The 19,906-nt window shown below is 44.6% G+C and overlaps 2 protein-coding genes across 5 annotated transcripts; one reads left to right on the top strand and one right to left on the bottom strand.

Moving 5' to 3' along the window:
• The first annotated feature begins 823 nt into the window (after positions 1–823).
• Positions 824–12,314, top strand: BECN1 (beclin 1). Of its 4 annotated transcripts, none has more exons than XM_036837553.1 (13): positions 824–930; positions 1,241–1,369; positions 3,596–3,663; positions 4,551–4,609; positions 5,281–5,371; positions 5,478–5,614; positions 5,775–5,969; positions 6,871–7,017; positions 8,287–8,436; positions 9,274–9,334; positions 9,785–9,927; positions 10,668–10,809; positions 11,951–12,314. In XM_036837553.1, the coding sequence occupies exons 2-13, from the start codon at positions 1,243–1,245 to the stop codon at positions 11,975–11,977; spliced, it is 1,347 nt and encodes a 448-aa protein (XP_036693448.1). In that variant the 5' UTR covers positions 824–930; positions 1,241–1,242; the 3' UTR covers positions 11,978–12,314. The 4 variants fall into 4 exon arrangements, with proteins under 4 accessions (XP_036693448.1, XP_036693449.1, XP_036693450.1 ...); XM_036837555.1 differs by having other exon boundaries at positions 912–930; positions 11,945–12,119; XM_036837552.1 differs by lacking the exon at positions 824–930 and adding an exon at positions 943–1,092 and having other exon boundaries at positions 11,945–12,119.
• CNTD1 (cyclin N-terminal domain containing 1) lies at positions 11,945–19,885 on the bottom strand. The gene is made up of 7 exons (XM_036837556.1): positions 19,556–19,885; positions 15,886–15,961; positions 15,464–15,632; positions 14,230–14,392; positions 13,594–13,738; positions 12,828–12,924; positions 11,945–12,260 (listed from the first exon to the last, which is right to left on the bottom strand). Exons 1-7 carry the CDS (start codon positions 19,722–19,724, stop codon positions 12,066–12,068), a joined length of 1,014 nt encoding a protein of 337 aa, XP_036693451.1. The 5' UTR covers positions 19,725–19,885; the 3' UTR covers positions 11,945–12,065.
• Positions 19,886–19,906: the final 21 nt, after the last annotated feature.

Genomic DNA, 19,906 nt, shown 5'->3' with positions numbered 1-19,906 from the left:
TTTACAGTGTCTTTGATAGTTCAGAAAGTTTTAATTTTTGAGTAAAATTCAGTAGTTTCCTTTTCAGCTTCTGATTTTCATGTCATGCTTAGACAGACCTTCTTTACTTAAAGATTATAAAAAATATTCACTCATGCTTTCATCTAGTACCTTTAATCATTGTATTTTTGACACTGAAATTTGTGACTAACTTGGTATAAAGAGTGAAGTAGAAGATTCAGCTCACCACCATTTACATGGCTCTTTGGCCCCACCCATCACTTACTAAGTAGTTCATTTCCCCACTGATTTGAAATACTAGCTTTATCACATACTAAATCCCCCTGTACACTTGGTCTATTTTTGAACTCTATTCTGTTCCACTGATATTCCTGCACCAAGACAAAAATGGTTTAGTTTTATAATTTCATAATACGTTTCAATATCTGAAGTGTTCGGCTTTCCCTAATTATAATTGAAATTTTAAAATATAAAATGAAACAATAAAGTTTACCTCCTCACTTTCCCCTCTAAGTGTGTCTACCACTCTCTCGGGCGCCCAGCTCTCCCAACGAGAAACTTTAAAAACTAACACAGCAGTGAATAATGAAAGTGGCTCCGCTCTGAAGTGACAAATCTGAAGAAAAGTCACTGCATTAGAAAACGGGAGAGTGTCCTGACTCCCTCCCAACTCGGTCCTTCCACTTCCCCTCGCAACATCAGCCCGCCGGCCGACGCCTGCCGGGATTCCCAGCTCAGCCTCTAGAGGTGGCAGCCGGTCGGAAGCGAGTGGACCAAGATTGACTCCCAGAGCAGCTGCAGCCGTCGTGACGTCACGTCCGGTCACGGCGGAAGTCTTCCGCTGGCCGATCGGGAAGTAGCTGAAGGCTGGGCGATGGCAGTCCTGGAGGCCCCGCACCCGGACAGACCCGAGGCCACAGTGCCCCCGCGGTAGGCCGGACCAGGGTGGCGGGCTCCGAGTCCCGAGATGAAGAGCGTCGGGGGCTGAACCGCTACCTTAGACGGGAACCTGGGAACCCTCACGGCCCCTATTGCAGACCCTCCCTGACTTTGAGCTGTAAACTGCCTTTGCCGGGGCTGCCCCGGAAGCAGGTCCGCCTGGTATCCTACCGCTCCTACAGGGAACGGAGCGGGCGGAGATTTTACCCCTTCACCATAATAGTTAGGCTGGTGGTAGCCCCGGGCCGGGGGTTCAAGGCCGCCGATTCTCCCTAACATCGTCTCCTTTCCACCGCCGTAGGGATGGAGGGGTCTAAGACATCCAGCAGCACCATGCAGGTGAGCTTCGTGTGTCAGCGCTGCAGCCAGCCCCTGAAACTGGACACGAGCTTCAAGATCCTGGACCGTGTCACCATCCAGGAGCTCACAGGTCAGCGAGACCCTTAGAGGGTGGTCAAGATCGTTGAAAGTGGGCAGCTTTGGAGATGAAGGTCTTAAAGACTGCACATAGCTTGCCACAGACACGCCCTGTGAGCCTCAGAAGTCGCGTCGTCTCTCTGGCTTCTTGTTTTCTTATCGAGAACATAAAAGAATTTTGACACTGTGTGCTTCTGAGAGCTTTCTATAGCAAGGAAAGGTCCTTAGTTTTCTGCTTCTGTTGTTTCAGAGTAAAGGAATATGTACATTTAAAAATAAACGGCAATTGTTGAGGACTTATATACCAAGTGCGTTACATGCATTACTTTTAACCCCTATGGAGTAGTACAGTTATACTCCCCTATGGAGTAGTAGTAAAATTATCATTTTATCCATGAGAAATTGAGGCTTAGAGAGGTTAAGTGACTCACCCAGTGGCCAACAGCTGATAAGTAGAGGAACAGAGTCTCAAAGTCCCAAGAAGTGAGATGAAGCTAGAAAAAAAGAAAAGACTGAATAGACAGTTAAAATAAACTCATTGGTCTAGAGTCAACCTGCTTAGATTTAAATCCTGTCATTTACTAGCTGAATGACTTTTTGCAAGTTACTTCATCTCTCTTAACCCTGCTCTCTTGGTTTTCTTTATCTGTAAAATGTAAAACAATCTCAAGGTAGTTGTAAGGATCAAATATGACAGACCATAAATACTTAAGAATATGCTGGGGAAAAGTACTCAGTAAATACTAACTTATTATTAATACCTGATTTTTATTTTCTGAGGGGAATTATCTCTTTAATATATTTTAAACTTTTTATTATGAAAAATTTCAAACATACAGTCAAGAGAATAGCATAGTGAACTCCCTTGTATCCATCATCCAGCTTCAACAATTAGCTACATCCTGCCATTCTTGTTTTCTCTATACCTCCATTCACCTCCCATCTCCACTCACCTCCCATCTCCACTCAGTTACTTTGCTCTTTACTTCCTTTTTTTTTTTAAGGTAAATTGTCATGAATTGACAATTTTTAATTGTCAAGTTTTTTGGTTTTTGGCCACGCCGTGCAGCATGTGGGATGTTAGTACCCCAACCAGGGCTGGAACCCGCGCCCACTGCAGTGGAAGTGCGGAGTCTTAACCACTGGACCGCCAGGGAAGTCCCTAATTGTCAAGATTTATACATTACAAATCTTAGCTTTTTTTTTTTGGCTATGCCACACAGCCTGTGGGATGTGGGATCTTACTTCCCCAACCAGGGATTGAATCTGGGCCCTTGGCAGTGAGAGCGCGGAGTCCTAACCACTGGACCGCCAGGGAATTCCCCTTAGCTGTATGTTTTTGACAAGTGTATGCACTCATGTAACTTAGATTTCCATTGTGATGTAGAAAGCCTTCATCTTCCCAGAAAGTTCTCTCATGTTCCTTCCCACTTATTCTGAGGGAAAGGGGATATTAACTTTTGTTATGGAAAACTTCAAAGTTTATGATGAACCCCCATGTACTCATCACTGATCTTCGACAATTATCCATACAAGGACTTCCCTGGTGGCGCAGTGGTTAAGAATCCGCCTGCCAATGTAGGGAACACGGGTTCGAGCCCTGGTCTGGGAAGATCCCACATGCCACGGAGCAACTAAGCCCGTGTGCCACAACTACTGAGCCTGCGCTCTAGAGCCTGCGAACCACAACTGCTGAGCCCATGTGCAACAGCTACTGAAGCCCGCGTGCCTAGAGCCCGTGCTCCGCAACAAGAGAAACCACTGCAATGAGAAGCCCGCGTGCCACAGCAAAGAATAGCCCCCGCTCGCCGCAACTAGAGAAAGCCCGCGTGCAGCAACGAAGACCCAACACAGCCAAAAATTAATTAATTAATTAATTAATTAAAATTATCCATCCATATTTAACCATGTTTTCATCTACAGCCCCATCCATTCCCCTCCCACCCCAAATTATTTAGAAGCAAATCCCAAACATATAAATACCATAAATATTTTAGTAAGTATTTTTGAAAGGTAAGGTGTCTCTTTAAAGACATAATCATACCCTTATACTGGAAAAAATTTAACAATCCCTTAATCCAATTTAATGGGTGTAAGGGAAAAAAGACAACAGATTCTTCTTTGTATAAATTGTACTTTAAGAAAAAGGTGGAGGATATTTCTGATTCTTATACTGTCGTACGTGCTTCTGCTCTGAGAAGACTCTTTCTGAAAGCTTCGATATTTTCCTTGCTCTTAGCTCCATTACTTGCCACAGCCCAGGTGAAACCAGGAGAGACCCAGGAGGAAGAGGCTAACTCAGGAGAGGTATGAAAACACTGGAATGCAAGGTGGATTTCTGCAGGGTACTTGGTGCTCTTAGAGCCCCCAGATGTTTCGGATCTCTGGTTAACATGAGACGTTCTGCATGATCAGGCCACTGTGGATCATTGGAGACACAGAAGTGCACCTGAGGTCACAGGGTTGCTGAATGAGGCCTCCATTCAAAAATGTGAAGAGAGGCTCTTCTTTATTTGAAGTGGAATTATAAGCCATTATAGGTGGGAGATGGGATGACCTGGATACACAGGTCATCCCAGGGCATTCCTGGCTTACCTGGTGTTGTCCTAGCTAATTATTAATATCCACTCCTCTCTAGTCTCAAAAGTATCTTGGTTTGGACATTGAATTGTGTGATTACACTAGTTAGAAAGGGTTGTCAGTGTTAGAGAATGTGTAATTTTTTTAAACGTGATAACATGAGTGATAATTTTCATTGTCAGAGATCAATGTCATAAGATTTTGATCACATATAAATTATATCAAAGTATGGAAAACACAAAGTATCTACTTTGTTCTATGCCATGGTAAACTTCATTGCAGTCTGCTCTGGCTTTTTCCTTGTGCCATGATTTAGGGCATTCTCTCCCCTACCTTGACTGGTAAATGCAAATATAATAGAGTATAACGTAGTTAGGAAATGCTGTTCCTCACAAAAAATCAAATGGGACTTGGGGTTTGTCTGTACCAAGGGTCCTTTCTTAGTGCAAGTATCCAAGGATTGGCTATATAACACCCATTTCTTAAGTCTCTGTGGTTTCTCAGGTCTTGTAGTTATCAATCAAGGGTAAAGCCAAATAGTTCTGAGGCCACTGGGGAAATAGACTCCATCTCTAAGCTGCCAGGATTCTAATGCTCTCTTATTTCCTCCCCAGGAGCCATTTATTGAAACTCGCCAGGATGGTGTCTCTCGCAGATTCATCCCCCCAGCCAGGTGCCTACTACTCCTCAGCCCCCTGTTCCTTGCCAAAGGCCAGTAGAATTTTAATTAAACCCAGAATTGAGACCTGGAGCCAGGTGATGAAGATGAATCATCACCTAGCCTTTTGGCTCTTCCAGAAAAGACATATTCCCTTATACCTGGCCCATCACTTTCCAGTATTGATTGAGTTTTTCCTGTAGCCATTCACACAGTGGGAAAGGACAATATCTCTCATGATGAAGAATTGAGAAAAGTTGAGAGCGTGATTGACTAATAAAAGAGATGGGCCCTCAAAAAGTTTTAAGGTAGCAAATGTTGTTAGATGTTCAGGTTCTCAGTTATTGATGCATGTGAAGGTGGCTGGCAAGGGGTGTAATATTAAGAAATGGTCTTTCCTGATTCTCCTTACTTTTCTGCTATAGACACACACATATCAGTTTTTGATGCCCCGTCTCCCCCCTTAGTCCATCCAGGCCAACCTTCGTGCTGAGTGTCCCTGTGGAAGACCAGCATGGCCTTCCCTTGGGAGAGAGGTACCCTTGGGAGGTCAGTCGGGCTAGGAGTGGGTATGTGCTTTGAGGCCCCTCAGCCGGTGCTTGAGAGTCTCTGCCACTGGCACTGCAGTAGGTGGAGGAGGCCTCTCTGCTCCCTCATGAGGCCCGTGGGCGGGGGGCTGTCTGCAGGATGATGTCTACAGAAAGTGCCAACAGCTTTACTCTGATCGGGGAGGCATCCGACGGTGGCACCATGGAGAACCTCAGCCGAAGACTGAAGGCAAGTCTGCCTCATTCTGGTGTCAGGCAGTGGGCCTGGCTGGTAGAGGGGGTGCCTGGGCAGGTAGCATGGGGCAGGCCCTACCCTGACTCTCCCACACTTCCAGGTCACTGGGGACCTTTTTGACATCATGTCAGGCCAGACAGATGTGGATCACCCACTATGTGAGGAATGCACAGATACTCTTTTAGACCAGCTGGACACTCAGCTCAACGTCACTGAAAATGAGTGTCAGAACTACAAGTGAGTACCTCCAGAGCCTGGGCCCGGGAACGGAGCTCTGAATCTTAGAGCTCTCACTGCTCTGGGGCTGCGTGGCCCTTACCCAGGAGCTGTGCTCCACACAGATAAAAGGAATAACAGTTTCCCTCTGATAAGCTTTCCCTGCCTGTGTCCTTGGCAGACGCTGCTTGGAAATCTTAGAGCAAATGAATGAAGATGACAGTGAACAGCTCCAGATGGAGCTAAAGGAGCTGGCATTAGAGGAGGAGAGGCTGATCCAAGAGCTGGAAGATGTGGAAAAGAACCGTCAGATAGTGGCAGAAAATCTCGAGAAGGTCCAGGCTGAGGCTGAGAGGTTGGATCAGGAGGAAGCGCAGTGAGTGATCACCCTGTTCTTCTACCTTCCTGCCCTCAAGGCTCCAGGAGCGGACATGGCTTCCAGCTGAATGTGTCTGATTAGTTTGTAAACCGCAGTGAGCTGTCATTCAGCAGCATGTCTGCTCTGGATCCTGCATATTGCGTCCAGGCCCTGTTTCTAGAGGTTGGTTGGGAGGATTACGTATGAAGGGTCAGCATGATTAAGTGGCAAAAGCGTTGGTTAAACAGAGAGCCGAGAACCAGGCCTGTAGTCACAGCTCTGTCCTGTAGGGACCTGGGCTCGTTTGGCTGAGTCAGCCACTGAACCCGGCATCCTCCTCTGGAGAGATGAGCCTGTTGGCCCACGTTCGTTCTTTTCCAGCTCAGGAATTTCAGTGGTGCTCTTGACCTGAGAGAACCCTCTGTCTAGTGGAGGAGGCAGTGTCCACAGTAACTAAGGGTGGGCAAGTGAAAGACATTGAACAAAGTTAATTTTTTCATGGGATAGTGTAACAAGTTCCATTAGAAATGATGTATACTAACCATTTAAAAGTCAATAAGGATATAGAGGTGAAGTGATAGACGCTCAATTATGGCCAATTCAGGGAAGAAACCACCATTGACTAACTCACCTTGTTTCTGGAAAAGATCAGAAATCCAAGAGGTGTCTGGTCCTGGTTTGGGAGAGTCCTGTTTTCCTCCCCGTTTTCCATATGGGCAGCTGGAATTTGAGACATTTCTGTCCCTCCCAGGCAAAACATCTAGGGCAAGTATGTTCCTGTGAGTGGGATCTTTGCCAAATGTAAAAGATGCTGTAACTAGAAGTGACCATAATCACTAGAAGAAATCATTAAGGGGGGTGGTGGGAGAGAAATTTTAGCCCCCAAACAGCCTTTCATGGTCACCTTGGCTGTTCACAGGTATCAAAGGGAATATAGTGAATTTAAACGACAACAGCTAGAACTGGATGATGAGCTGAAGAGTGTAGAAAACCAGATGCGTTACGCCCAGATGCAGCTGGACAAGCTGAAGAAAACCAACGTCTTTAACGCAACCTTCCACATTTGGTAATGAGGGTTGGAGGGTGAGGAGCGTCTGGGAAGCACCACGTACCTGGACGTTAGCTGCTGGCTGCTACGCCAGGGTGCCCACCTCCCACGGAATAGGGGTCTGTGTCATTTTCACCCCATCTAGGTTTCTTTCACTCCTTGTGACGGGATAGGCACAGTCAGGGGATTGGAATTCTAGAGCTTGGTGACTTCCATTCTTCCAAGGAAAGGGAAAGATTGGAGCTCTCCAGCTACGTGAAAATCTGGTCATCTGCCTGGTGCTGATTTCTTGCCCCCCAGGGTCATTTGTTTATTCATTTATTTGACATTTTATCCATTTCAAATGGTATCTTTTGAGCATCTACTGTGTGGTGGCACTGTGCTAAGCACTAGGAAGGCAACAGCAATATCCATTTTGCTTGGGCGAGATGGCTCGGTAACAGGCACTTGTAATGCAGTGTGGTCATGGTGAACCCTGGGTGCTGTGAGAACACATAAGGGCACTTTACCCAATTTGAGGAGGCTGCGTGGAACGATTCCCCCAGAGGAAGTTGATGTTTAAGCTGAGATATGGAGTATAAGTCTGCAGAGGAGGGGGGTTGTTCCTGGCAGAGAGAACATCACGTGCAAAGAAACAGAGGAAAGTGGGAGTGGTAATCTCCCACTGAACTGAACAGAGCTTATTGTGACTGGAGATTGAGGGTGAAGCAGAGAACGACAGGATATGAAACTGGAGCGTTACCAATTCCTAAAGGATCTTGTAGGCCTCATCAAGGGATATGGACTTTGTCCAAAAGGCAGTGGGAGCCACTGAAGCATTTTAGTCAGGAAGGTGACATAAGTACAGTTGCATTTGTGAATGATGGCTTTACCTGTAATGTGAGAAATGACTTGGGGTAAGAGGGCAAGATTGTTGGTAAGGAAACTTGTCAGTAGGAATCTAAACAGGAGAGGGTAGAGTCGTAGCATTGAGTCTGAAGAGAAGTGGACAGATTTAAGAGGTTTAGGAGGTAGACTCAACAGAGCTTGGTGGTGTTGGGGGGAAGGGAGCTGAGAGAGAGAGCATTCAAGGATGATGCCCAGGTTTCTACTTTGGCGTCTGAGCAGCGGGGAGAAAGATGATGACTCACGTTTTAGACATGTATTTAAAGAACCAAGTAGGGCTTGGATATATGAATCTGGAGATAAGGAGAGAGATTTATGCCAGGTTTTAGGTGAGAGCAGGAAATTTCAGAATTTGCTAAGTTTTAAATTCTGTCTGTATTTTTCCCTGCCCTTCTCCTGTAGGCACAGTGGACAGTTTGGCACAATCAATAACTTCAGACTGGGTCGCCTGCCCAGTGTCCCCGTGGAATGGAATGAGATCAACGCTGCTTGGGGCCAGACAGTGTTGCTGCTTCATGCCCTGGCCAATAAGATGGGCCTGAAATTTCAGAGGTAAGAAATGTAGTCCTTTCTTGAGTGTGGTGTGTCTGTGATGTAATCTGTATCTCCCACCTGGTACTCTTGTCCACTATGGCAAGAGCCCTTGCTCCCAACGAACTGGGAGTATTCTGTCCATGGAGACTGTCTGCTTCTGGTTTTCCCCTCACCACAGGCCCTTTCCAATTATTGAGCAGTCCTTGAACTGCACGACCACAGCAGTGGTCCCCAACTTCCTGTCTCCATAACCTTAGTGTTCCTAAAGCTGTTTTTCAGTTTTTGTTTCTAAATCTAAACCAGGGGCTTCCCTGGTGGCGCAGTGGTTGAGAATCCACCTGCCAATGCAGGGGACACGGGTTCGAGCCCTGGTCCAGGGGGATCCCACATGCCACGGAGCAACTAAGTCCGTGAGCCACAGCTGCTGAGCCTGTGCTCTAGAGCCCGCTCGCCTAGAGCCTGTGCTCTGCAGCAGGAGAGGCCACCGCAATGAGAGGCCCGCGCTCCACAACGAAGAGTGGCCCCTGCTCACTGCAACTAGAGAAAGCCCCACGCGCAGCAATGAAGACCCAACACAGCCAAAAATAAATAAATAAATAAAATTAAAAAAAAAAAAAAATCTAAACCAGGACATACATGCATCCATAAAAGGCCCCCAGATAATTATCTAATAAATGTAGTTTGTTCGGGAAACAAAACCTTTTAAACATGGAGCCCATGGGGAGATGAGAGAGGAGTGGAAATAATAATAGAGGTCCTCGGGTAGCGGAAGACTGAAAATCACTGGGTTATAACGTCCCAGTAATCACTTTAGGAGGAGTCCTGTATCCATCTCTGTCTGCATCTCCATTTTAGGTATCGACTTGTTCCCTATGGAAACCATTCGTATCTGGAGTCTCTGACAGACAAATCTAAGGTACCCAGGAAGGTCCACTTTCACTGGAATACAGAATCCTTGTACCTCCTAACGGAATGGTTTAGTTTTGATAATGGCATTATTTAGTTTCTTTCTTAGACTGAGATATCTCATGTTGAGCCAACGTCTGGTTCAATGTCCTGTCTAGTTCAGGATTAGCTCTTTGGGGCCTGTAGAGAAAATTAAATTTTTACAGTTTGTTGAGAAGGGATATGGGCAGATCAGAGGAGAATGTGTGCACCAGGATGGGGAAGGCATCACTGGGCGGTAGATGTTTAATACATTTCCACTGATGGTGAAACAGTTTCAGGTGCATTGTTATTTGCCCAAGGTTACTGTTGCCAGTGGAATACAGACATAACATGACTTGAGAGATGGATAGGATTGGGAACAATCTCCGGTAGCCTGTGTTAGGGCCACACCTATAGCCAGTTCTCTTTTCTCGGGCAGGAGCTGCCGCTGTACTGTTCTGGGGGGCTGCGGTTTTTCTGGGACAACAAGTTTGACCACGCAATGGTGGCTTTCCTGGACTGTGTGCAGCAGTTCAAAGAAGAGGTTGAGAAAGGCGAGACACGTTTTTGTCTTCCTTACAGGTCAGTATCCCCCAGTGCTGAATGAACCTAGAGCAGGACCAGAGTGAGCAGAATTGAAGGGACAGTAAGGATGGAGGCAAAACTAGTACACATAGTGGGAAAGCAGAAAATGGAGTAAGATCACATTGACACTGATGGGCAGAGACTGATCCAACACTGCAAACAGGACAGAATGTAACCACCTGGTCCCTGGAGAAAAAGAATGTTGACTTAGATGGTGTGGGGGATTTCCTTGGTGCAGAGCTCAAGCCTGCTCTCCAATTTCAGGGAGGTTTTTCCCTTACACCTTTGGAAATATACAGGAGTGCTTCCTTTGATCAAATTTTGTAGGAGCCCAGAGATGGATGGACGCCTTAGTTAAGAGAGTAAGGCTGAGCTGCTTCCATCACCCCAAAACAAAGCATTTCTTTTCTTCTGCCTCCCTTCTCTCCCCATAAGTGAGGAATGCCTAGGAAAACAGTGAGGAGTACTGTAACCGTCACTTACCCTCTGCTCCAGGCTTCTCATCTGTTTGGGGGTGTGTCTTGTCCCTGTACTCCGCAATGACAATGAGGCTCTTGTGACAGCCTTCTTGATATTGGGCTTTCAAGCAAATCCAAAATACACTACCATTCCTTGCCAAGAGTTCTTTAGTAGATAAAATGACGTGAATGGTCCCATGATCAAGTCCCTGCCCATTTGCCTGAACTGACTTAACTCGGATCTCAGTTACTAATGAGTTCTGCTGTGTTCATTTGCAGGATGGATGTGGAGAAAGGCAAGATTGAAGACACAGGAGGCAGCGGTGGCTCCTATTCCATCAAAACCCAGTTTAACTCTGAGGAACAGTGGACAAAAGCTCTCAAGTTCATGCTGACGAATCTTAAGTGGGGTCTTGCTTGGGTATCCTCACAGTTTTATAACAAATGACTTTCTTTTTTCCTTAGGGGTTTGTTTGCCTTAAAGGCTTTAAATTTTGTTTTGTTTGCAAAAAAAAAAAAAAGGGTTAAATTAAATTCGGGTACTATTAAACAGCACATGTTTACAAATACCAAAAAAGAAAAAAAATCCACAAAAGCCACTTTATTTTAAAATATAACAGATACTTTCCAGAGCTACAACATGCCATGTATAGTAACTGGCCTTTGTCACAGTTTTGACTCTTAACCCCATGGCTTCCTTTCCCTTTGTCCCCGCAAAACAACTAATTTAAGTTTGCTTTTTTTTTTTTTTTTAAACTGAGTTGAATTGAGATTGATGTGTTTTCACTGGATTTTATCTCTCAACTTCCTGCACTTAGAATATGAAATAGAAACTTTTGTCTCCACTGAGACTACAAGATGTGTGAGATGCACAGTTGGATAATGTGAGAAAATGACATGTAAGCTTTGGTCACCATGTGAGGTGATCAGAAGCTTGAAATTTAACACTTCTCACTTGATTCTAGTACTGAATGCCTGCTCTGCTCTGTGTTAGAGATATGAAATTGTGTTTGATACTGTTTGAGACCTTATGGAGAGATTTAATTATTTGTAATAAAAGATTTACTGCAGTCTGATAACTGCCCAGAGGTGCACTGTTGGGTTTTTCTTTAACTAGAATAGAGTACTTTGTATTCTGGGAGAATTGAGTTCAAGTGCAGGTATGTGGAAAGTCTGTTGAAACATGTTTAGAGATGGGTGTTAGTTTTTTAAAAAGACTCTAATGAAAAGTAGACAGCTGTAGAGAAAGCCCTATTTGTGTAGCTCTCAGTAACAGAACAGAGATGTTTAACTTTAAGGGGAAATAAAGGCTACCTCCTTGATGCTCAGTCAAGGTCACCCAGATGGTCTCAGTTTTTGAGCCCCTGGTTAATACTAATCTCCATGTCTGATGTTCTCCCTTAATAAAATGAACAGTTAAGAGGAAAGCCATAAATATCTTGTTAAACGAAAATAAACTAATTTCACTGATATTCTAATATCTTGTCCCAGCTCTTGGACATTTTCAATCTGGTACGACGAAAAGGACATACTTATTCACCTTAACTCTTTCTCTAATGCAGAAAAATAAGCATCAAGTTGGAATATAAAACACAGCTCAGAAGATAACTTGGAACTCCTGTACCCTGAGTATGAAAGTAAGGAAGGGGAGAGATGAGTGCAGTGACAGAAGGCTGTTTATTTTGGGTGGATTCCGCCTGCCTCATGTGTTGGAGAAGTAGCAGCCCTCAGTGCTCCGGCCACCAGGTGGGGAGGAACAGGCCGCTGTCGACCTGGAGTGCTGGCTCCCACGCTGTGAGTCAGGATTGCATAAGAGAGTTCGGCAATGCTCTCCAAGGCAATGCCAGTGATGCTTTGCAAATGCCCCGCAACCTTCAGAAACAGAGACAGATTTCTTATTACTAAATAAACATGTGTTAGTGCACAGACACATTGCTGGGGCTGTTTTCTCAAGCCAAATGTAAATTTTTTCATTTCTCTGAGCTTACAGAGAAGATTAAATCCAGATCCCAGTGTTTGCCGATGGCCAAATTACACTAGGATACCTTTGCCCTGATAGTGTTAGCATGGAAAGTTTCTGGTAGACATTTCCCTCTGCTGGAGATAAGTTTTGTGAAATATGAGAGGGATATTTGGGTCTTGACATTTTTTCTATTTGGGAGGATACACTTATTGGACTCTAACATAGTAGCAGATTATCATAATGGGAAATGAACAAGCTGAACTTGGGCCTCCATTTCCAATTTCATAAGAGGAAAACTGGAGAACATTTTTCAGTCCCACCGTAGTTTTTTCTCTCCCAAATCCTGCTCATTCATCCTAATCCTGGGTCTTGGCACTTACCTTTTATAGCTTGTCTTCTGTTTTCCTTTAACTGAGGGGAGAATGCTTTCTATTAAATGAATTCTGACCATGCTGGTCCTGCTCAGTGGTGCATACCTGGCTCCAACACTCATGGTTTTGGATGAAAGCACTTGCTGCAATGATTCCTACTGCCAACAGCATGAAGTCTTCCTTCACGGAAGTAAACTTTTCCCTAAGTGATTAAAACCATATTAATTTTGGAGCTAAAATGACACTTGATCTTCCAAATCCTAGGGTTATGGGACTTCAACTATGAGTTGTTTATGTTGATCATGGAATTTTTATAGATGGAAAGAAATGGTCAAATAATAGCTAATTGATTACCTCTTCCAACCTCCCCCAACTCAGCGGATTAAAACATGAGCCTCCTGTCTGAATGGTTTACGGACCTTTTGTTGTTCCATCTGTCTCCCTAACAAATGTAACTGTGAGGCTTTTTACCATTCTGACTTTACAGTAATCAAACACTTTTGTCCAAGTTGCAACCCTGTGACTGGCTTTTTTTCCTAAGTGGCTATAAAAGCAGTTCAGTAATCTCAAATTATAAGCAGCTATAAAAGAAGAACTAGGAATGAAAGTATGTTAATTACTAGAAGTCATTTAAATTTTAAAAGTAAAAGCCTTAAAAAAAAAAAAAAAAAGTAAAAGCCTTTAGGGTTTTGCTGATTGGGCTCAGTCATCCATCCAAACAACATACTGGATGTTAATTAGAACAAGATAACCCATGCAGGTTATCTGCGGACTGGGTGCCTTGCTAGGTAAATTCCATTTCCCAAGTTCTTGTGGTATGTTACCGACTCCCTGTTTCCGGAAGGAGCCTACGATAAAGGAGTTGCCTTACCCTTGCAGCTGACTGGGTGTGGAGTTCTCGATTGAAGCCCTCAGCAGGCTCTCATATACAGGTTCATGGAGAAGATAGACTAGGTCAAGTAGGGTCAGGCAGGTTGCATACAGCTGTGTGGCTGGCACCAAACAGCCGTTGTATCCTAGATGGAGTATGCGCATGGTAAAGAGCATTATGTACCCTCTTCTCTGATCATAATCACAGTTGTCATGTGACACAAAGCTGTTGAGCTGCTCATGTGCTTCCTGGTTGCCGTGTTCCACTGTAAGAAACCTCTGTAGCTGGAGGTCGATTTTAAAGGACAAAGGGAGAGGTAGAAAAACCTCCAGCTACAGTATATATACAACTGGAGTGTATTTGTTTGTTCCCCTCTTATCTCACGCCTCTCTACAAAGTCAACTCTTTGATGCTACACTAAGAGTGTGCTTAATGAGGCCAAATATAAACCATGTGCGGAGACTGGCATTTGTTTCCCTGACAAGTACTAGAGGAAACTACTTTCCTCAGTCAATGCGCGCTTCCTGCTGTTCCTCATTGGCAGGTTCTGCCCACTGCCCTCAAACCCCTAGGCACATTCTTACTGCCTTCTATGGAAGACTCCAACCCACATGCCCGACACACTTAATAAAGTACCTAAAACCTCCAAGAGCATCTCCACGTATGCCAGGGGAGTAGGCAGATTGATTTGGAAGTTCAGGGACTTCAAAACATCAAGCTCTGACTCCAGCAGTTCTTCTTTAGTGTGTAGATACCCTAGAGCCTGGAGGAAATTCAGGACTGTAACGTTGCTGATTTTCTGAGCAAAGAAAACCAAAACAGAGTGAAAGAGCAGGGTGTCAGAATAGAGGTCATACATCTTGGCATAGTAAACAAAGCCCTTCACAATCCAGTCCATGCCTTTATCTCATCTTCTCTCTTGGTAATTCCCCCTTACACTCTACACTTGTCATATAGAATTACTTGCACTCCCCAAACCCACATGCTCTCCAAGCCTCTACACATGCTCTTTCCTGTATCTGGATCTCCCTCCTCACCCCCAACACCCCCAACACCCCCACTGCTCTCCTTACCTCTTCTCCCTCTTTCCTTAGGATCCACCCATCTCCCCCACCCTCCCCTGCAAGAAGTCTTTTTCTCTATTGGTTAAAGTGCACGTACCAGGGACTTGCCTGGTGGCGCAGTGGTTAACAACAGGTGGAAGATAATGAATAAATATTCTGTTGTTTGTTCCCCAAAAAAAGTCATTTTCTCTAAATACACTTCCTTGACTCTCCAAGGCTGATTAGGTATATTCAGAGCCCTCTGTATTTACACTAATCAGAACACTTGCTCACATTATTTGCCTGTGTGTCTTCTCCCATTAGGTAATAAATTCTTTGAGAGCACAGACAATATTTTTACTCTTGTAGCCATGGCACCTAGTGCAGCATCTGGCCATAGAAGACAATAAATATTTGTTGAATAAATGATACTATACAGACATCGCATAGTGATGTGGAAACATTTTATCCTTTATAAATGTAATAGTTTGCCTTTAATACTAATAGGTATGTTGGCAATTCAGGCACCTTAACTGTCCTTGAGTCCAAGGGGAGGAAAGGTGACCTGTATGAATGATGGCATCCGTCCAGCAATTATACTTTGGGAACAGAACTTCAGACTATTTAATAACTGCTTGTGTGTGACTCGTGTGTGTGTGTGTGTGTGTGTGTGTGTTTAGGAGGTATGCTTAGGAAGCATAATTACACTCCGGAATTTCTGCATGAGTAGTATCACCTAGCCTAGGAGTGGGTTTCTCAAAGCCACCTTTGTATGAACTGGTTTCTCTCTAACACTCAGGTGCCCATGCGCAACCCCAGCTCCTTACTTTGTAGTGGAAGGAAAGTTTGCTTGCCAGCTGAACACATGACACAAGACGCAGGATAAACTTGTTGAAAAGCTGCTCTTTCAGAGCCCTCCAATTCTGAGGCTCTGTCTTCTCTCTCAGCTGGGTTGAGGCTTGCCTGCAGATGTTCTCTGCCTGCTTAATCATAAACCTATAAAGAAGGGAAAGGGGAAAGGAAACAATCCACACTCAAACTAAATGGAGTTTGTGCTTCAAACCATGTTACACCTCATCTTCTCCAATATCAATCGCTGGCTAAAAAATTTTACATTTGCAAGAAAAAGAGGGTGCAAACCAGGTCTCATGGTAAGGGGCAACTAGCTTTTTTTTTTTTTTTAAAGGTCTGGGTACATTAGGCATTCTGAGAGGTACCCCTCACAAAGGCCTTATGCTCAGGGCTTTACCTTTCTAGGATTTCTACAGCCTGGTAGCTCACGGATTTCTCCAGACACCATTGTTCAGACAGGAGAAAAACAAACTCTGCCAAAACAGGAAAGAAGAGCTTAATTCATAAGGTGCAACCAAAACGACTCTGTGAACTCTTGGCGTTGTGTAAAAGCCATGATGTGGCCCAGGGAAGAGGGTCAGGAGGTGAGAAAGATGAGACGGAAACAACCCAAGCTGAACCTGTTTCCCTTTGTTGCCAATAGGCAAATGAGAGGCATGAAAAGGAGGCTGACTGCGTGCAAAAACAAAGGCTTACTGAGCCCCCTCAGGGCCCCTTGAGCCTTCCTATGGGTCTCAGCTGATAAAAGGCTTGGCCAGCTACACACAAACAAACCAGCTGGTCTAGTTGGCCTTTACACCATGCTGGGAACCTCCAGCTTCAAGAGAGATTCTTGGATGGATAAAAACCCTGACCCCTATATTCTGTTTTCAGTGGAATGTTGATAGGAACAGAAAGGTCCCTCCTGGAGCTTTGATATTCTTTATAACACTGTTTGTTTAGTAACCACCCACTGGAGAACTCCCATTGCTTTACAAACACAATTCACCTTACAGCTGGACACCACTTATCCACCACCAGTTTGTTGGGTAAATCTGTGGTGGCTGAGCCTCTCCCCAGGAGCAAGCTTGTTACTCTTAAGTGGCTTGTTTGGAAGCAGCATCCCCTAAATCAGGGAACATAGCCCAACCTGGGTGGGGGAAGTCATTGGGAAGGTGGGAAGGGTAAGATACCTTGGCAAGATTTTAGGCTGCCTGTGTTTCTCTTTGAAAGAACAGCCCCAGATAGAATTCTATTTAGTTAGCAATATCATTAGAGGGTGGAAACAAGGATAAACGTTAGTTCTCAAAGCTCCTGCAGAACTAGGAACTTTTAGCATTGATCAGCAAAGAATTACATATAGTCAAATTTCCATTACCATATGTCATCAGAGAAAATCTGACTTAGAGGAAAAAAAAATCTGTAAAAGTTAAGCTAGCACAAGACAGTTTAACAATCTACTTGACAGAGGTTACACATAGATACATGTACAAAACCTTATCATTACAGAGGCCAAAGCTCTGCTAACAGTGTCCAATGAAGAAGATAATTAGTTTAAGCAATTAAGCAAAGTATCCTAGAACACATAATGTGTGTTATTAGCCAGTCCTTTTATTTGCTGGAACTTAGGTTTTATTTCTTTGTTTTCGTGTGTGTGTGTGTGTGTGTGTGTGTATAGTTGTTTGGTTTTATTTTGTTTTTGACCTGAATCATCTGGGCAATTGTTTCTATTTTCCATTTTAATTTGCCGAGAAAACAGTTTGGGTTAGGTGGAATGGATGAGGGTTACACCTCTCTCCTGCTACTGGCTCCACCTCCGTACAAACATACTCAGATCTATTAACTAAAAGACCCTCCCCTTCTAGTCTCTTAAGCTAGGGCTCTATCTCTCTAGTTTCCATGACTGTGAAATTTCTTGAAAGCCTAGCTTACACCTGCTGCTTCCACTTCATCATTCACTCCCTAATGTTCTGCAATTTGGCTTCTATTTTTTACAACTTGCTGAAATGATTGTCTCAAAGGTCAGAAAATACATCCAAATTGTTAAATATCATGGCCCTTTGGCAATCGTCATTCCTGGTGTTCATATCTGTGAAGTATCTGAAATTGCTGACCATGAAACTCTCCTCTTGCTTCCAAAGGTCTCTAGGTTCTGTTCCTAACTCCCCAACCATTCCATTTATTTCCTTCATGACTCTTCCTCCTACTCCACTTTTCTGAACACAAAATGTCTCCCAAGGAACTGTACTGGACCCGCTTCTCTTCTCTCCCTCTAGGAGCTCATCCTCTTCCACAGTTTCAACAGTATCATTATGGAGAGAACTCCCAAACCCTTATCTCTAGTTTGACCTCTCTTCTGACTTACTCTTTAAACAGCCTGCCAGAAACCTTCCTCTAGATGTCCCACAAGCACTTGAAACTCAGTAGATCTCAAATCAAAGCTATTTTCTTGGGCTTCCCTGGTGGTGCAGTGGTTGAGAATCCGCCTGCCAATGCAGGGGACACAGGTTTGGGCCCTGGTCTGGGAAGATCCCACATGCCGCGGAGCAACTGGGCCCGTGAGCCACAACTACTGAGCCTGCACGTCTGGAGCCTATGCTCCGCAACAAGAGAGGCCGCGATAGTGAGAGGCCTGCGCACCGCGGTGAAGAGTGGCCCCCGCTTGCCACAACTAGAGAAAGCCCTCGCACAGAAACGAAGACCCAACACAGCCAAAAATAAATAAATAAATAAATAAATTTTAAAAAGAAAAGATGACTACTATCTTAAAAACAAAACAAAACAAAAAACCCAAGCACTCTCTAATGACTAAAATTAAAAAAGCTATTTTCTTTCCCAAACAAGTCACATTTCCTCCCGTTTTATTTATTTTAATGTATGTGTGTGTTTCTCTTAATGGCACCACTATATTTCTAGGCTCAACCCTTTGGCATAGTCATCTTCACCTTCTTCACTTCTTAAAATTCATCCATTGCAGAACCCTAGATTTTACCCTGAAATGTTTTTAATCCAAACTCCCTTGTCATTCCCTCTGCCCTATCACCTAAAAAACTACTCACAAAGACTACACTGGTCTTCCTACCTCCCATCTCTCTCTACTCCAGTCCACCCTTTACATCACAGCCAAAATAATTTTTTCTAAGGCAAAGGTTACAGTTATATCACTCCCATATGAAAAAAAAAAAAAAAGACAAAAACAAAAACCCTCAGTGCCTTCTTGTTTTCCTATTAAGTCAGGTATAAACTCCTCACTTCGGCATTCAAAGTTCCACATGGAATGTCTCCAAACCACTTTCTGGTCTGGATTTCAACTACTCTTCCACAGGTTCTGGCCAACCTGGATGACATGGTACCCACATTCACCCAAAATGTCCCTATTTCCATAGCTTGACTCATGTTATCCCCTTTTAGTAGAACCATGGTCCTGGGAGTTCCCTGGTGGTCTAGTGGTTAGCATTTGGCGCTTTCACTGCAGAGGCCTGGGTTCAATCCCTGGGTGGGGAACTCCCACAAGCCGTCTGGCGCAGCTAAAAAAAAAAAAAAGAGAGAGAAAGAAACACGATAAAAAGGAAGGAAAGAAGGAAGGAAGGACGGGAGGAAGACGGTCCGTATCCACCACCTTCACCAGCCAAAATGTTATCCTTCCTTCAGGGTCTACCTCAAATGCCACGATGCCTGGAGGACTCCTTAATTCATCCTACCCCCACCTCACTCCATCTCTCCTTTCAATCCCCATAAAAGCTTGTTTTATCTGGTATGTCACTTATCTAACCATACTTGTACCTAGTCATTTGCAGATTTGTCCTAATATCCTCCAAAGATTATACACATGGTTTGAAAGCGGGGACTAGATCTCTCGTTCATCTTTCTAACCCAGGAAGCAGGGAGAATAAGTACTCTATATGTGTTGAAATAAAGGGTAGGGTGCTGGTGAGTCTTGCTCATCACTGTACCCCCAGCGCCTGGCAAAGAGTAGGTACTAACGAAACTTATTTGAATGAATAAGGGACACTGAATCTCAAGGTCGGTGCCTCAAAGAGAGGTGGCCCAGTCTCCCATAAGCCCAGCTCCCCGGCCTGCATCCCCACCCACGATCCGGGTCTCCCTGAAGCTGCCCATCCGGCCCGCAGACTCCTGCACGGCTTGCTCATTCTGCTGGGCGAAGTGGAGCAGAGCGTCTTCGATTGTCTCTGTGGCAACAGCTCCAAACTGAAAGTCACTGAGCGAGGCCAATCTTGGCCTCACAGGTCGGTCCATTTTCAGAACCTTGTTTGTTGCCCCCGACGTCTCGCTGGATCCGTCCCCCTTAGCTTCCCTTCAGAGTCTTCTGCCACACCCTGGATTCTTCGTCCCCTTCCGCGTGCTTGTCCTCCTGGCCTCAAGTCTGACGAAGACTCATTTCCCAGCACAGCCTCGATCCTTCCACAGCCTTTTCCCCG

The sequence above is a fragment of the Balaenoptera musculus genome, chromosome 20 (assembly GCF_009873245.2).
Source record: "Balaenoptera musculus isolate JJ_BM4_2016_0621 chromosome 20, mBalMus1.pri.v3, whole genome shotgun sequence".
Lineage (NCBI taxonomy): Eukaryota > Metazoa > Chordata > Mammalia > Artiodactyla > Balaenopteridae > Balaenoptera > Balaenoptera musculus.
This window is presented reverse-complemented; position numbering and strand designations above follow the sequence as displayed.

Coding starts and splice junctions, on each gene's coding strand:
- BECN1 (XM_036837555.1), top strand. CDS start 1,243: ATGGAGGGGTCTAAGACATCCAGCAGCACCATGCAGGTGAGCTTCGTG. Junction 1,370..3,595: donor CACCATCCAGGAGCTCACAG/GTCAGCGAGACC, acceptor CCTTGCTCTTAG/CTCCATTACTTGCCACAGCC. Junction 5,615..5,774: donor AATGAGTGTCAGAACTACAA/GTGAGTACCTCC, acceptor TGTCCTTGGCAG/ACGCTGCTTGGAAATCTTAG.
- CNTD1 (XM_036837556.1), bottom strand. CDS start 19,724: ATGGACCGACCTGTGAGGCCAAGATTGGCCTCGCTCAGTGACTTTCAG. Junction 15,962..19,555: donor CAGGGAGACCCGGATCGTGG/GTGGGGATGCAG, acceptor CTGTTTTGGCAG/AGTTTGTTTTTCTCCTGTCT. Junction 15,633..15,885: donor GCTGTAGAAATCCTAGAAAG/GTAAAGCCCTGA, acceptor CCTTCTTTATAG/GTTTATGATTAAGCAGGCAG.